The sequence below is a fragment of the Sphaerodactylus townsendi genome, linkage group LG16 (genome assembly GCF_021028975.2).
Source record: "Sphaerodactylus townsendi isolate TG3544 linkage group LG16, MPM_Stown_v2.3, whole genome shotgun sequence".
In the NCBI taxonomy this organism is placed as follows: Eukaryota; Metazoa; Chordata; class Lepidosauria; order Squamata; family Sphaerodactylidae; genus Sphaerodactylus; species Sphaerodactylus townsendi.
Genome location: NC_059440.1, coordinates 30,803,538 through 30,821,094, shown reverse-complemented (window position 1 = coordinate 30,821,094; position 17,557 = coordinate 30,803,538). Strand labels below are relative to the sequence as shown.

The 17,557-nt window shown below is 48.2% G+C and overlaps 1 protein-coding gene across 1 annotated transcript in view; it reads left to right on the top strand.

Annotated features, from left to right (window-relative positions):
* The first annotated feature begins 1,976 nt into the window (after nucleotides 1–1,976).
* LOC125445560 (intermediate filament family orphan 2-like) overlaps nucleotides 1,977–17,557 on the top strand; it is a 34,056-nt gene continuing 18,475 nt past the window's right edge. The window contains exon 1 of the mRNA XM_048518648.1: nucleotides 1,977–2,575. Within this exon, the coding sequence (XP_048374605.1) occupies nucleotides 1,998–2,575 (578 nt within the window). The 5' untranslated portion in view covers nucleotides 1,977–1,997. The remainder of the gene's footprint in view (nucleotides 2,576–17,557) is intronic.

Genomic DNA, 17,557 nt, shown 5'->3' with positions numbered 1-17,557 from the left:
CCTTACAGGAGAGAAAGGTGGGGTATAAATCCAAACTTCTCTTCTTCTTCATGTGGTACTTTTTCCACAACAGGTATATAGCAAAGGGAGTTGTGACTCTCGGAAGCGCATACGCCAGAATGCTCCTTGGTCTCTAAGGAGCCCCTGGAATCTACTCTAGATGGTCCACATCAGGTACCTATCAGTTGTTTGATCATTTAACAATTCCATTGGAAGCGACACAAGGAAATGACGCAGGAGGCTATTGCCAAGGGAGTCACAGGATGACTCCCATGCTGGTGGGGGGTGGGGGTGTTTCTTTTGCGAGCAAGGCCAACTTTTGTATGGGTTTGTAGCAGACAGAATGACCAACATGTCTTTTAATAAGAGTTGGAGACCCCTCCTCACAGGGGTCAGAACAACTCCAGCGGTGCTTTGGCAGCGATCCCTATCAGGCCAGGCGTGCTTTTCGAGGAGGAAGCGAAAGAGCCCCCCTCCCCCGCACATCCTGTGTGAGCCTCACAATGTGTAGCTGTCTGATTTCCGCAGTAGGTCATCATGGGAGGCGGCGGGGGACCTCCAAAGGGCCGGCAGCGAAAGGCGGCCTCTGTGTGCCTCACAATGCTCCCTCTGTGCCACTGGCGGGGTGGGGGGTGGGGGCAGGCAACGTGGTGACGGATGGCCCGCAGGCTGGGTGGCAAAGCGCAGCGCTCTGCTGCAAGCAGGCTCCCTGGTGGAGGGCATGGCTGCAGTGTGGTGGCCCACCCAGCCAAACACAGCCCACCAGTCGGGGTTGGGTTGGTTCCCTGTTGAAGGTAGCAGCAGCAGCAGCTGGTAGCTGAGCCAAGTGCCAGTTTGGTGCCCGTGGGGCTGGCTGGCTCCCCTTCTTTGTTAGGCCTTCCTTTTCCTTCCTTTCACCCACAGGGCTTGGGCCTGAGGAATGACCCACCCGAGTGGAGCATAAAGCACTCTCCCCCCTGCAGAGAATCCCCCACACACAACATCTGCCACATGGCAAAGGACTCTGGGACAGCAAGCGATGTCTGGCTTCACTAAGACCAAGGGGTTTATTGGGAAGTGACCTCACCCAAAGTTTATATGACACTTGAATTGATTCCTCTTCAAGGCGCCACCAGTTTCTGTTGTTTGGGATGCCCCAGTCTGCCTGCCCCCAGGGGGGAAGAAGGGGATTCACTTATTGCACATCAGGTTACCAGCTCTAGATTGGGGGATTTCTGGAGATCTTGCAGGTGGAGCCTGGGGGGGTTGGGGTTGGGGGAGGAGCTCTCCCCCTCCCCCCTGACAATGCCAGAGTTCACTTCTCAAAGCTGCTGTTTTCTTCAGGTACATAATCTCTGCAGTCGGGTAGTAAATCCAGGAAATCTCCAGCCAGCCCCTGGAGGGTGGTAACCCTAGCTGCACGTATTCCCTTGAGAAAGAACGTGCAGCCAGGCAGTCCTGGGGCCAAAAGGGACTGGCAAAGATGCCAACTGAGCTGGGTGTGGTGTAGTGGTCAAGACCGGCAGAGCCTAATCTGGAGAACCAGGTTTGATTCCTCACTGCTGCTCCACATGAAGCCTGCTGGGTGACTTTGGGCTAGTCACAGTTCCCTCAGAAATCCCTCAGCCCCACCTACCCCACAAGGTGCTAGTTGTGGGGAGAGGAAGGGAAAGGAGCTTGTAAGCCCCCTTGAGTCTCCTCACAGAAGTATAAATCTCCACTCTTCTCTTCCCCAACCTTGCCTAGGAGTCAGGTCAGGCCGCCTGCAAAGGCCCCCTGGGCATACGCAGAGGGCTCCTGTCCATCTCCCGGGGTGGGCGTGGCCGCAGAGCCGCGACGCAGCGCAGTGGGCGGGTCCGGGCGGCCGGGCGCCGCAGGGCGGGCGGCCAATGGGAGGCGAGGGTGCGGCGAGGGGGGCGTGGCGCGGAGGCGAGGCCCCGCCCCCAGGCAGCGCTTAGCCGGCCGTCGGGCGCGCGGGGGGCAGAAGGCGACGGGCGCCGGCGGGGACGCGGAGGAGGATGCTGATGCTGGCGGGGGGCTGGGCGGGGGTCGCGGCGGGCGAGGGGGGCGAGGGGGCGTCCCCGGCGGCGACGGCGGCGCTGCGCAGCGAGCTGGGCTCGAACCTGCACCTGCTGAAGGGGCTCAACGTGCGCTTCCGCTGCTTCCTGGCCAAGGTGCACGAGCTCGAGCGCCGCAACCGCCTGCTGGAGAAGCAGCTCCAGGCCCAGCAGCAGCTGCTCAGCCATGGACGCGCCCGCTACCGCCGCTTCCCGCGCCACCAGGCCACGCAGACCGAGCCCCTGCCCGCGCAGCAGCCCCTCGCCCCGCTGCCGCCGCCGCCGCCGCAGCCCCCCGCCGCCACCGCCGACCCGCCCGCCGCGCCCTCCTCCTACAGCCGCCTGCCCGGGACCATCTGGAGCTACCGGCAGGTGCGGCGCACGGGCGGCGGCGCGCTGGAGACGGTGCAGGGCCCGGGGGTCTCGTGGCTGCACCCGGACGGCGTCGGCGTCCAGATCGACACCATCACGCCCGAGATCCGCGCCCTCTACAACGTCCTCGCCAAAGTCAAGCGCGAGAGGGACGACTACAAGCGCAGGTCAGCGGGTGGGGGGCACGGGGGCGGGGGGCTGCTGCTGCTCACCGCGGGGACCCCCCCTCCCCCCAGGGCCGCCCTGGCCTGGCCCGCCCGCTCCCTTCCCCTGGAGGAGCTCCCCGCCCCGCCTGGCACTGCTGGAGAGGGGGGGGGGGCGGGTTCTCTCTGCCGGGTCTCGGCACGACCCCTCGGACTGCTGCCCCTCTGTTGTCGGGGGTTGGCAGGCCCGGGACGGCCTGTTCGGTTGAGCCGGGGGGTGGGGGGTGGGCAGCCAGCCAGCCGTTTGCAGACCCAGGGCGGAGGAGGGGGGGCTGTCAAGCCAGCAGCGATCGCTTGAGGGGGAGGGACGCAGGGGCTGTGTTGGGGGTGGGTGGGTGGGGGATTCTGTTCTGTTCAGGGAGGTGGGGAGTGGGGTCGATGTTCTGGGCCGGGTGGGCTGAACTCCGCATTCCCGGGGGGCGGGGTGGGGTGGCGGGGAGGTGAGGGGGGGGGGCAGTCCGGCCTAATTCCCATCATCGGTGGAAAGGGGGGGTTTCCGATCAGCTGGCAAGTCCTGGGCTCCCTCCCTGCTGCTAGCCAGGACACCCCCCCTTCAAAGCCCCCTTCCCCCCACTGTCTGACAGCAGTGCCCTGAACTGGAGCCAGATCAAAATGGGCAGAGATTCTGGGAGAGACAGGAAGGAAGCCAGTCCAACCCCCCACCCCTCCCTGGCAGGTGAGAGAGGCCTGATTATTTTGAGCCCCCTGGCAGATGTTCCTGGGGTGGGGGTGGGGGCAGGAAGAAGGCCCTGCTCTGCCCTTTTCAGGCCTCTGGGTTTGGGGATGGAAAAAACCCCCAGTTTATTACTGAGGTTGCTCACAGGAAACTATTGGCCCTCTAAGTCCCCATCACATCATTTCCAGACTAATGGTTTGAGTCAGACGTCTTGGAACCACTGGGGTGCTCCAGGCGGCTGCCAGAATCAGGAGAGGGAAACCATTTATTTTGTGAAATGTATGAGGGACGTTTCCTGCTGGGGATCTCTGTGTGGCTAAACCAATGTCCCAAGGGGTGATATTTGGAAGTCGGGGGCTGAGGAAGATGGAGTCCCTTGTCCTGTGGCCTGCCTTGCAACTGGCATCTTTCAGGGTTGAAATTGCATTTTGGGGGGTGGATGCACCTTGGGCAGCTCTTCATTTTGGCAGAGGGTTGATCCGTGATAAGGTGCGTTCTCTGTAGACCGCCCCATTGCTGGCTGCTGAGTGGATGTCGGGGAAGAGGTCAGTGCCCCTACTTTGGCAGGTGGGTTCTCTTTTTGGAAGGGTTAAAAGGATGTTTCTTTTTTGGCTTTAGAACCTTCCCTTCCCACTCATATGCTCAAGGCATTTAACAGCCGTACTGTTAGACAGGCAGGTGTGAATTGGGTGTTGGGTGAAGGTTTTCCCTTTGTTGGGTGTTGGAAAGGAGGGGTTTTTTTAGGAGGCCATTGGAAGGATGAAGAAGAGCTGAAGAGTTTGCATTTGTACCCCATCTTTCTTTCCTGCAAGGAGACCCAAAGGGACTCACAGACTTCTTCCCTTTCCCTCCCCACCACTGACACCTTGTGAGGCTGGTGGGACTGAGAGAATTCTGAGAGAACTGTGACTGGCCCAAGGTCACCCAACAGGCCCCATGTGGAGAAGTGTGGAAACACATCTGGTTCCCCAGATCAGAGTCCGGCGCTCATGTGGAGGAGTGGGGAATCGAACCCGGTTCTCCAGATCAGAGTCTACCTGCTCTTAAGCACTACACCAGGCTGGCTCTAAAGGAAGGGAATTTGGGGAAAGGGGTGGGAATTGAGGTTTGGGAGGGGAAGAAAAAGAACACTCAAAGGGAACGTTGAGTAGGAATGGTGGAGGGAGGGAGTAATGAGGAGGGAAGGCAGGGGGTAAATATTTCAGTAAACGTAATAACTATAGTCCGAAGGGTTTTTTCTCTTTCCTGGGCTCGAAGGGGGCGATGCAGATCTTCCCGGCTGCCCAGTGGAAGCCAGAGAGTTCCTGGTCCTCCTACCACAAAGCCATCTTTGTAATGTGTCCTTCCTTGGTCCTTTTGTGTGGTGTGGGGAGATTCAGGGTGCTGGCTGCCTGGGGGGGGGGGGGCTTCCAAGGGGGCGGTGGATTGCCCGACGGCTTCCTGTCTTGCAGCCGGCATCTGTGGCTCCTTCTGCAACCCAGCAGCGTGAGTGTCTGGAGGGAGGCAGGATATGAGCAATGCGAGTGCCCAGAAGGGCCCTCCCCCATGTGAGAGGAAGTGGCCGCCGCCGCTGCTGTGGGGCGGGGGGGGGGGGAGGTGTGGGGAAACACCGGGGCTTGCTTGTGCCTGACTGAAGGGCTGTGCTGAGAACATGCATCCCATCTGTAGTGCGGGCAGGAAGGAGTAAAGCAATGGCTTATAAAGGACAGAGGAGGGGGTGGCAGTGGGATAGGAATTGCCCTGGCATGAATGGAAGCCGATGCCATTTGGGGGCATCTCTTACAGGATGCCACGGGGGGGTGGAGTGGGCATTTGTATATTGCTGTGGCTCCCAACCATTTTTTTTTACTTGGGTACCCCTTGGCAACCCATTTCCCTAACATTGTACCCCCCATATCAGCAAACCCATTACATGTTTTTTTGCGTGTACCCCCAAACACTCTGGCTCATGCCCCCAGGGGTCCACGAACCTCCGGTTGGGAATTCCTGGAATAGTGGGTTGTGCTTATGGTACTGAATCCCCAAATGCTGGTTGGGGTGGTCCACACAACCACCCTACTGGTCTGCCAACAAAACTGTCAGCACAACATTCAGAGCCTGGCTTCCATGGGAAGGGGTGTTTGTTGATGTGGCTGGGTGGGGGTCTCTGTAGGGAGACTTAAGGGACCCTTAAACTGGGGGGGGAGGGGTGGAACCTAGAAGGGGCGGAGTCTCAGGGGCTGAGTGACAGAAGCAGAGCAGAACAAGCACAGGATGGAGGGTCTCGAAGGAAGGAAAGGGCCCGTGAAGCCAAGGCCAGAGAAGAAGGTTGGTGCCACCAAGAGAGGTCACTCTGATCCCCCAAGGAGTCTCCTGTGCCTTTAAGAGGCTGCATGTAAAGGAAAATCCTGCTGGTTGTGGCTTCTTTGCTTGCTGCCGCACTGTGACCTGACAAGTCCTGGGCAGGAAGTGAGCTGGAAGGCAGCATTTTGCTGTAATACACAGTCGCTGATTTTTTCTTTTACGATGGAAGAGTGATGCCCAGTGCAGAGCGGCGGCGGCGGGGGGGGGGGGGGATGGCGGGGGGGGTGTAGGTTGCCCCCCCCCAGTTCTGCGTGGGGGGAAAGGCAACGGGAGTGGAGCTGCTGACATTTTCACAGACCGTCCTTAGATGGGCATTCTGTGTGATACCACGGCTGTGATGCACCAGGAACAATATTGCTTCAGTACCCGTGCTCTTCAGTGCAGATTGGTGGCGCATGTGACAGGGGGAATCTCCCCGTGGGATATTATTTCAAGCGCTCTGTTTTCTGATTGTGATGGTAGGGAGGGCTGGTCGAATTGGCATCTCAGCTTGGAGGAAAGGGGTGATTTAGAATGGAAGTCATGCCCTAAATGACTACAAGGCCCCCTCAATGGATAGAAGGTTTAACTGTTTATATTCTAATGCCAGGGATTAGGGGTAGAAAATGTATGTCTTTTTGGATTGGGCCAGAAGGAATCCCAGCCTATACCTAGTGAATCCCAGAAGGAAAATGGGCTCACCCCATCAAGCCATTCTGGAAAAGAGAGGAGCAGTTTAGTCTTGTATTGTCACTAGGGTGTTGTGGGCTTTCCGGGAGAAAATACTACTGGAACACAGCCATACAATCTGGAAAACCCACAACACCCTAGTTTAGTCTTGAATTGCTTGGAGTGTGCAGGTGGGAATCAGGCCTGGCTTTAAAGACAACTCTGGCAACTATGTTTCAGAGACATCTGCTTTCTTGCTGTTTTGTTTACTATTCAGTAGCAAAAGCCAGTTACTAGTTACTCATAGTCAACTCTTGTTCTGGCTGTTGCGAGTTAGTTGTCTGTTTTAGTTTCTTATGACAATGGTGATCTCTTCCTCAGTCTTTTTGAAACTGATATGGCAACAAGCAAACCCATAATGAACGTAGCAAGCAGTCTGAGCAAACAATCAAAAAAACCTCTCTAGTTCCAATAAACTGTTTTCCTGTATTTTATAATCTGGTAATCCCCAGTGATCTGGCATTCCCCAGTCAAAAGCAAAAGTCTTGAGTGCCTTCGAGTGTTTTGGCCTACCTGCTGTTTTTGTCTTATTTTTTAAAATAAGTCACACCACAGCAGCGAGCGGCCTGCTGGTTCTCACAGGGCTCTTGTCTTGTCCAGCTCATCCTTAAAACATCAGCTGATTCTTGCCAGATGCCGCCCTTTTGTTTGTGTCTCGGTCTGTCCCACATAAATGTGTTTGAAACCTCTGCCTCTGTTAGGCCTCTCTTTGTATCTCTGGCCAATTTTCAGGGGTTGGTGCAAAGAGGAGAAACTGAACTGGAAATCTGAAGAAGCTGTTCTTTTATTTCAGAAACGAGGAATCCGGGCATTCTTGGCCATGCTTTCGCTCCCTTCGTATTTGATAACAACATGATTAAGTAGAAAACTTCATTCTTCAGCCTTGCACTATAAAAGGCTTTTGTCCACATGGCCCTTTCTTTGAACTGTTTTTAAATAGTTCTGTCTCTGGTTTTGGAAGAAGAAACTGTGGGCTGTTTTCTGGATGCCGTGAATTCTTTTTGTGTTGCTTGCTGAAGTCCTGATGGGCATTTTAACTCTCTCGCTATTGGTTTTGTTATGTGGTTAGCAGTGTAAGTGAAGAGCATCTTTGTTGATTAAGTTCCTTAGGACACTCCTTTAAACCTGAAGATGCTGTTAAAGCTTACCGAGAAGTCATAAATTGATACAATCTGGGTTGTGCTTGTTTTGCCAGAGTGCCTAGAATGGGGGGTGCCGGCCGTTGTAGTTCTCTGAGAGACCCCTTTCCCCATAACCAGTTCACATAGGAGGGTTGCCTAGACCTGGTGGCAAAAATCAGCTGAATAGATCTGCTACTTGGTCAACTTTACAGTAAACAAGATAAGCATCTGAAATTCAGCTTTCCTTAGTGGATTCTTTCCCTGGAATTCCTGTGACCTTTATCTTCTGCCAGGAGGGAAATCTCAGAGAATGTACTTCAAAAAAAACCCAACAATATGGAAGTCATGCCTTACATCCGTCTGAGCTGATACTTCTGTGGCCATCTTTCTTAGTTGGGAGAAGAGAAGTTAATTTGATGTCTCCTAAGATGCTTCTATATTTTATTGAATTTTTAAAAACTGAGGTTCTCAGATACCGGTTTTGTTTTGTTTAAAAACTGGGCAGCACAAATATTCTTCACTATCCCAGTATTGTGTGTTTGCATTTTACCGAGCTGTTTAAGGAAATATTGCAGGAAGTTGCCTCTTGTCATCCAGAGAAGAATTTGGCCTGGTGGCAGCCGTTGAAATCCGTTGCCTGACTTCCCTTCTTCTCACACTACGAATGACTGATGGAGGCATGTGTGAAACAGGCTGGTGTTTTGGTGAACAGAACCTCACTTTTCGTGGATATTTCCTGAGCGGCCTGAATATGTGTTTGTCTGGAGAGCCTCTGCTGACGTGGGGCAGAAAGCTCCTGAAGTATTTTATTCACTTCACTTTATTTGTTTTTCTCCTTGTCTGACATGACCGCACTGACCAGATCTTTCAGTTGCTTGTGTGAGCAGCTGTCTTAAAGAAGAAGAGTTCTGATGAGCAGTGGTGGTGAACCTTTGGCACTCCAGATGTTATGGACTACAATTCCCATCAGACCCTGCCAGCATGGCATTGGCCATGCTGGCAGGGGCTGATGGGAATTGTAGTCCATAACATCTGGAGTGCCAAAGGTTCACCACCATGGTGATACAGGGGTAGTTTCTAATCTGAACCTAACTTATTTTAGTAACACCTGAAGCCTTATTCTCTCGCCCCCCCTGCACGAAAAGCATGAATGTTTTCTAGAAAGGATGCAGAGCATGAAAATGACTGTGTGCCCCAGAGCTTTGGAGCTCTTGTTTCTGTCATCCTTGAGAAAAAAAGTCAATTGTGAAATTCAGGGCAGTTTCAAAAGCAGGTTTATGGCATGGGAAATTCCAAAAAGAAAAATAAATCCTACTTGGTGTTTACTAGCCTATACCTAGTACTTTCTTTGAGCCTGTCCGCTAAGCAAGTACCCTCTGGGAAGAATTTTCATTCCTCCAGTCCCTTTCTGAAGACTCCGGGCCATTGATATGGAGTGAGAAGTCTTCAACTGCTGTATTTTTCTGCCCCACATAAGTAAACATAGCCTGTCTGTGGTTGTCAGGGCTACGAACCAGTCGTATGAGATGGGATAAAAGTGGGATATGAAGCCAGGACAACCCCCTGCCTGTTCTTGTCGATGGCCCAGCCTTGTATTTGCCCTTTGGCTAACATTTTAGAAAAATCTCTTAACCATTTTCAAAATAGCTAGACAATTTAAACTTGAATAGGGACATTTTCCTGAACAACCTACGCCATTGCTTGTGGCTGTAATTAACATGTTATGGTATAATGGTGGGAAAACACTGCTGCATGTTGAAAGGGGACCAGCTTATTTTCTCAGTTGGCGCTCATGAAGTTCCTCGGTCCCTGCCAGCGGTCCTGTGGAGCACTAGCATCCCATTTCAGGAAAAATGCTTCTTGGGGTGGAACTGGCTCTTGCTAGCAGGTTCGTGTTTACTCTGAAATAAGTTGGGTTGGGCTGGGTGGGACTTACTCTTAGTAAGTGTTCTTGAGATGTTGCATTAGATCTGCGGAGGCTTTCCGCAGTGGCATCTGTTGACTGCGTTGTAGGAAAAACTTCCTTTTTTCAGTGCAAGCCCTAGGGTGGCAAACCTATGGCACTCCAGATGTTCATGGACTACAATCCCCATCATCCCCTGCCAGCATGGCCAATTGGATGGATGGCAGGGGGATGATGGGGATTGTAGTCCATGAACATCTGGAGTGCCATAGGTTCACCACCACTGCCCTAGATCTTAACTTGTTCTCACATTGTGTGAATGGCTTGTAAAATGTGCAGTACAAGGAATGCAGTGGATCTCCAATAGTCATTTTTCCTTGTAGTTGATTTCCAGTTTAAAATATCGCAGTCCTGAACGCTGCTCGAAAGCCTTGTCCTTAGTCCCAGCTTCTTTTGAGTTATTTCCAGTATCGCTTTTATCTTGAACTGCTTATATCCTGGGAATGTTGTTAGAACACACCAAAATTCAAACTGTGGTTAGATGTTTTGCTGTGTTGGTAAACACCCCACTAAGGACTTTGTATGTTTCAAATAACAATTTTTTTGGTGGCCAACTAAGGGCTACTTAGTAAAAACCCCTCCTAGGGCATTCTGAATTCATATGTGAAGAGACTTTTCCTTTTGAAAGTTTCTGCAGAAAGACTATTGACCAGTCTGTCTGGAACTTTAGTTCCAGAACTTGAATGGATTTGTATATTATGGTTCCAAAATAGTCTTTAATTGGCCCAGACGTTTAGTGTTTATCAGGCGGTTGGGCTTTCCTTGCTACACTGGACAGAAACTAACTGTTAATAATGGTTGAGCTGGAAATAATTGCTTTTCCTCAGGTTGCGCTTTGATTTGGCAGATTAATAAAGTCCAGTTGAGGGTAGGGATTGTTTCAAATTTGCTGCAGCTGGGAAGGGTAAAGGTTATCATTGCCAAAGGGAGAGCGTGACAAAACTAACAAACTCTTGTTTTTCAAAAATAAGGAACTTAATAAAAATGTGCTTAAAAGCAATCTGGGAGGAATGTCTAAATCAACTTTTAAGTTAAAATATCACTCTTAACAAGATGCAAATGTTATACTACAGACCAATCAAAAACAAATGATTTTTGATATGGAAAGGAATTCCAGCCAAGTAGTAACTCTTTCCTGCCTGACTTTTGTTTCTCACTGTGCTTGTAACAGTAACATAAATATTTGTAATTAGCTTTCTACGCTTTTCTTTAAAAACAAAAAAAGAGCTTTACTGCTACATCTTTCTAGAATTTGTCTGTTTGCAAAAAAACATTGTGCAAAGATATGTGGCAATCGGTAGTTCACGCTAAACGCATAAGGGGCTACCAGATTCCTCCTTGAAGACTTGCAAGAGTTTATTCTGTTGTGTTTGCATGGAGTAGGGCCCACTTTTTCCAGACGCAGCGTGGTGTCCTGTAGGGTGAAAAAAAAAACAGATAGAAGAATCAATGCTTCATGCATAGTTTCAATAAAAAAAAAAAGCATTACTGAAGTTAATTTAATAGGCGCCGCTCTTTAAATTGCAAGTGATATACAATAAAGAACTTTAATGTGGTACCTGATTTGGTGGGTTGTGGAAGAAAATACAGCAGATAGAAGTGCAAGCTAAGTGGATAACTGAAAGACTTATAGTGGATGTAGCCCTTCTTGTCTCTCCCTTATTTCCTTGTGGTGCTACCAAAACTCGGCAAAGGCCGAAGGAGCTGTTTTGCAAACATTAGTGATACAGACCCAAAAAACAGTGGAATGCTGTGAAATACTAGGCAGCAAAGGCTACTTGCTCTGACTTGAGTAGCTCAGATCTTGGAAGCTAAGCAGAGTCGGGCCTGGTTAATATTTGGCTTGGAAGACCAAGGAATTCCAAGGTCCGCAAGCAGAGGCGGCAGCAGACCCCCTCCCAACATTTCTTGCTTTGAAAACCCCACAGGGTTGCTGTAAATCAGCTATGACACCCTTCCCCCCCCAATAACCTTCTTATCATTCTTTTGCTTGTTGTATCAGGGGACTATCTACCTTCCCTTATTTGTCTCCATTGAAAAGATTTGTCTGCTAATCATGTCAGATATGGTGCAGATAACCCCCAAGGAATTACACAATAATTCCTTGTTGGAATACCTCTGGAAATGACATCTGATCAGAATCCTGATGATACAGCATCTTCCTTTGGGAAAAAAACTCAAATTAATTTGGAATGGTTAGTAGTAATTTAAAATGCTCGAGTTGCAGGCGGGAGAGGTTTGCATGGAGCCGATGACCAAATATTTGAAAGATGCATTCTGCCATTTGGATGTTTTGATCTGCAAGGAATTTGACCAGTTCAAGATCTGGACTGTTGTGTAACTAAACAGCTTTTCAATCTTCAGCTCAAATAGTAGCTGAAGGCTCGAGCATGCCAATGAAAATAGAAACCGAGGCACAAGATATTTCTAGCTCCATTATATGTAATTAGAGGCTTAAATGGCTGTGCTGCACGAGTCTGTCACTAAAGTAAGAATGGGGCTGATGCCGAGCTCAGCTGCTTCTGTTTTTACTGTGATGTAGGCTTTGCAGAAAGACTTCCAGGATTTTACCTTTGACTTTGGAGCGATTCGTTTCTCTTCTGAACTGTGGACTAATCTCAGGGCTGTCGTTTTAAAACTCGGGAGTGCCAAAATTCTGTTGCATTCAGTTTACAGTAAAACTGCAGATAAGTTGAATTGTCAAAGGCTTTCATGGGCCAAGTCAATGGGCAGTTGAGGGTTTTCCAGGCTGTGAGGCTGTAATCTGGCAGTTCTTGCTCCTAACGTTTCACCCGCGTCTATGGTTGGCACCTTCAGAGGTGTATCACGGAAGCTTTGGGAGCAAAAGCTACCAGATTATGGCCACATAACCTGGAAAACCCACAACATCCTGTGGATAAGTTACATGAAAGCTTTGACTGTGAGGGCCACTGCATTTTGCTTCATTGTGGACTCTGAAACACTGAATCATCTTCGATTAGAAGGTGATTCGCCCTCAGCTTGCTTCCATGCTGTGCCTGTGAACCAGAGCAGTTTCATGGGGTTGAAGGTTTGATTTAGCAGTCATAGAAGTAATATTTTGATATCATATTTCATTTTTGTTATGTATAATACATTTATATGCTGTTTTTCTTTCTTGTGTTTAAGGCAGTGCGAGTTCACAATGTCTACAACTCAAAAGAGCAGAAGGAAGCTGTTGTATTTTCGCTGTTTTGTATTTTTGTTGTGTGGACACAAGGCACAATGTGTGTGCACAATGACATTAAAGTTATTCATTCATTCATTCATTCATTCAATCTGTGTCTGGTCTGAACCATTTTCTGGCCATGATGCTTATTTTTTTCCTTGACCTAACTAGTGCCGTGAACTGCAGGGTCTACTACTGTTCTCACGGTTGTATCCTGTTTCTCTGCATCTCAAGCTCAGTGCTTCATGCGTGTGTTTCTTCCTGTTTATTATGTTGCATAGACGAGAGAGATGCCGACTTCCTAAAGGATTATTATCACTTGCAATCAATCTTAATAGTTTTTGCCTCCACCTTGAAAGAAGTTATACAAGTTAATCCTAAGCCTCTTCGCTCCTTCTCTGATCCTAATCAAAGACGTTTCTCCCATATGCAACCATCCCATCATTTAGATCCTGGCCACAAAACACTTACCAGACATGAGTAATTGGCAACCTTTATTTTCCCCCAGGCATTATTTTTAGGCTGCCTTTTGATTATTTTTCTTCAGTTTAGAGTGTGTGGGAATGTTTTCCCGTAATCTCCAGCAGAAGAAACAATTCAGCCCCATGAACACAGAGTTGCTTCATCCGTAGACTATGACATCAGTCATGTCCTGAAATCTCCTTGACAAGCTGGGTTTAGCGAAGGGCGTTTTGTCCATTAATGATGTGTTTTATTAGTAACACAAATCTGAACTGGAGTTGCCTTGTTAGTGTAAAGCTGAATCACAGATGGTGCATTTGAGTGTGGGCCTGTCTAAAAAAGAGTGACTTGCGCTCATGTTGTGAACTTTCATTCATTATGTATTGTCGAAGGCTTTCACGGCCAGATTCAACTGGTTGTGGTGGGTTTTCCTGGCTGTGTGGCCGTGGTCTGGTGGATCTTGTTCTTAACGTTTCGCCTGCATCTGTGGCTGGCATCTTCAGAGGTGATTCACAGATGGAAGTCTGTTACCCACTGTGTCCAGTGCGAAGGGAATGTTTTATTCCAGTGGTGGCGAACCTTTGGCACTCCAGATGCTATGGACTACAATTCCCATCAGCCCCTACAATTGGCCATGCTGGCAGGGGCTGATGGGAATTGTAGTCCATAACATCTGGAGTGCCAAAGGTTCGCCACCACGGTTTTATTCCCTTCATTAGATTCTGATTCTGCCACATTTTACACACTTCACTTGGACCAAGTTATAAAAAGGAATCCCTCTTGATTGTGTGATCTTGCTTGAACATAACCTGAGAAATAAGTGAGAGTGAAGGACATCTAGGTTCCGGCAGAAGAGTAGGGCAATATGTCTCGTTATGTCCTTACTTCAAGTTTGCACTGGCAACTGTGATTAAGTGAGAGTGAATATCAAAGCAGAATACCTTGCTGTCGATTCCTCATGATCTAAAATTAATATTGCTGTCTCAATGGGAGGTGATTGGAAGATGAATGAATCCATTGGTACAACCCTAAAAAGAAGGAACGTGTTGCAACCTTCGGGTGCCACATTTAACTCTTTCGATGCTCAAACTGCCAGATGTTGTGGAGTTTTCAGGTGCTTCTATGGCACTTTATGTCTAGTGTTAAATGCCATCAGTTGCAGATCTGGAAGTCCTTTTATTTGGGATGGATTTAAGATGTCATGGAAAATCATTAAATCTTGATTGTCAGCGGCCGACTTGAATGAGAGAGTCATTGGCATGGTATGGTTGGTGTGGAGGTTGGGCTGAGAAGACCGGGCCTCAAATTCCCATTCAGCCATTAAGGTAATTGGATGAGTTTGCGTCAGTGTCTCTCTCTCTTAGCCTAACATACCCGTGTTTCTCTGAAAATAAGACAGTCTTCTATTAATTTTTGCTCACAAAGATGCGCTATGTCTTATTTTCAGGGGATGTCTTACTTTTCCGCTCCACAGCTGCATGCTCTGGTGTTCTGTTCGACAGTCATGCTTCCAAACAAAAACTTTGCTACGTCTTACTTTTGGGGGATGTTTTATATTTAGCACTTCAGCAAAACCTCTACTACGTCTTATTCTCAGGGGATGTCTTATTTTCAGAGAAACAGGATATCTCACAGAGTTGTCGGGAAGGAAATAGATTTTACACCTTGTGGAGAAATGCCTTCTAAAATATCTTTTCCTATTAGTGTTCTGTATTGTAGGACCTATTTGAGGAGCTGCAACATCTTTTCTGCCTTTATTTCCATACCGGTAAATCTAGTTGTATTGATCTCGTCGTAAATTCCAATCCAGTTGTGTTGAAATGTTCAAGGTAGTATAGGCAGCAGCAGGGCTTGGCTTGCGTAACTTTGGTTGGTGGGGGAAACTATATTTGTCTTAAATGCAAATATATTCCTCCCCCAGCTTTTCTTCTGAATATATAGTCTGACTTTATTTCCTAGAACAACGTATCTGCCTTTTTGTTCTGTTTCCTTCCTGTTTGTACTGCTTTGTGCAGCTGGCTGGATTTGTTCCTTGTCTTGCTAACTTGGCCTTGCTGTTTGCTTGGGCTTCTGAGAGATTTGAAAATACCTATTTGTACCTTGCACACTAGCAGTGGTGTCAGTCCAAAGATGGGGGAATATGAGGTTGTGCCCACCCCTGTGTTCTCTCCGTGACTGATTATTTGCATCGAACTGGAAAGCAGCTGGGTATCGTGTGCTTGTGTTTTTAACCTTCCATCTCCTCAGCGTCTTTGTTCTGTACCGGGTCTCTGACACCTACTTGCAATATACCACAGTAAAGAAGAGTATTTGTCATGTAGCTTATCTATCTGCCTGACTACCTGTGGGGAATCAGCTTCCTTCAGTCCTTTTCATTAACTTGGTGAATCGTGTTAACTCCCAAACACCCTGCCAGCTTTTGTTCTCTAACTTGCTGGATGTTGGAGTGGTCAACGTTGCCAATAAAATACAGTATAAAAACTATTTTTAAAAAATATTTCAAAAAGTTGCTTAAAATTCATTAGACACCTGAGTCTTCATGTAATGCAGCTCGTCTGACAGGTAGTTTACAATATGGTGATATAGATACTGCTTAGGCAAGAAAACACACTCTAAAACATGAGTTCTGTATTTAATTATCTTGCACCCCGGAGCTCTTTTCAGTGAGCTAATCCTCTTCAACAGATTGCCAAAATAATTACCTCTTTCAAAAGAGTTCTGTTTTTACCTCCAGTTATAATAATGACAGTGGTACAGAAAGCAGAGAATGGCTTTTCTGCCACAGATGTTTCATAAGTCATGCTGCTAATTGTCTTTCCAGTAGCACTTAGATCATATGAAAGCAGTTAACATTAAGTTTTCGGAATAAAAATGTACCACATTTTTCTGTGCACAGAGCTTACTGAAGCTTTTCAGCTTGTTTTTTTTTCCCAGAGGAAGCTGGCCTTTATTTCCTGCTGTACCTATCAGGTAGACTGAGCTTGCCAGAGGAGGTTCTTTCCTGAAGAGCGAGCACAAATTGTGCAGATGTCAGCTAAATGGAAAGACCCGAGTGACAGTTGTGGTGTGTGGGGAAATGGTCAGTTATTTTCCCCTTGAAAATTTGTATACTGTTCAATAAAAGGCACAAGTTTGAACTAATCAAAATTCTGGACAATGCTACTGTGCTTGGAGATTTCAGTTAACTGTCTAATAGTATTAGCATGTTGACCAGGTCCTGCAGGGAAGTCTTCCCGGAAACCAGCCGTTACGGCAGGGCACGGGGCCCATGTTTCCACCGAGTCCAGTCCAGTTCTGCTCAGTCTGGAGGCCAGCAATACAAAAGACTTTTCTGGCTCTCGTCCCAATTACATGTCTGTGGTGTTTTCTTCAGACACGCAAGGGAAATTATTTGGAAGCAGTGCGCTCACGTCAGCTTGGGAGATGGAATGGACGCTGTTTCTGCACCTTGCTATCCCTTCTCTTAGGCTGTAAGCAAGGTGGTAAACTTTCCAATTGCTTCATCTAAACTTAAATGGCATGTACCCCTGTATCCCCAAGAAATGCTCAAGTACATTCTTGAGAGATACTTTATAGGCCAATTTGGTGAGATACAAGGCGGGTTATAGAGTAAAAACAGTGTACTTCTTCAGCATGAGATGTCCAATTTACAGTATTTTCTTACACAATTGAAGTAATACAAAACAAACTTCTATGGCTAGGTATACTCTTAGTGTAGTGAGTAGCATTACGTTGGTAGAAGTCAGTGCAGTAGAAGAGGAAAAAGAGTTTGGATTTATACCCCACATTTCTCTAAAGAGTCTCAAAGCAGCTGACAAACTTCTTCCATTCCCCCACCCCAGAAGGCATCTGATGAAGTAGGTGGGGCAGAGAGAATCTGAGAGAACTGTGACTGGTCACCCGGCAGGCTCCTTGTAGAGAGCGGAATGAGGAATCAAACCTGGTTCACCAGATCAGAGTCTTCAAACTACAATCACTTTTATTATTTTGCCAATGTTCTATGTACTCTTCTGTAGTAAAATAGAACAAGCAAGTATTATAATACAACTGTAATCCTGTTTTTTAAATAAAGAACCATCCTTCTGAACCATCCAATCACACGGCAGCCCTGTTCCTTTTATAAAAATGGTTTCCTGAACAACTTTGTTCTCTACAGGATGATCACTGACTTGGAGTCTCCATGTTTCCCAGGTGTCTACTAGTCCCTTGCAGAGTTATCTGGATAGCACAATTGCAGACGTGGCTCAGAGCTTCCTATTTTATTGTGAATGGTCTTTGGGAAAAATCAGTGTTTTGGAATCAGGTCCAGGAAGTGCCCAGCAGCGAGACATGCTCACGTCGTAAGGGAAGAATTCGATGCTATGAGTGTGTACGAGCAAGGCTGGAGCGACAAGATCCCAGCAAAGGATATCTGAAGTGGTAACTCGAGCACAGCATATTCACAGATGTGATCATAGCAGCCTGAGATCTTTTTAATTAGCTGGGA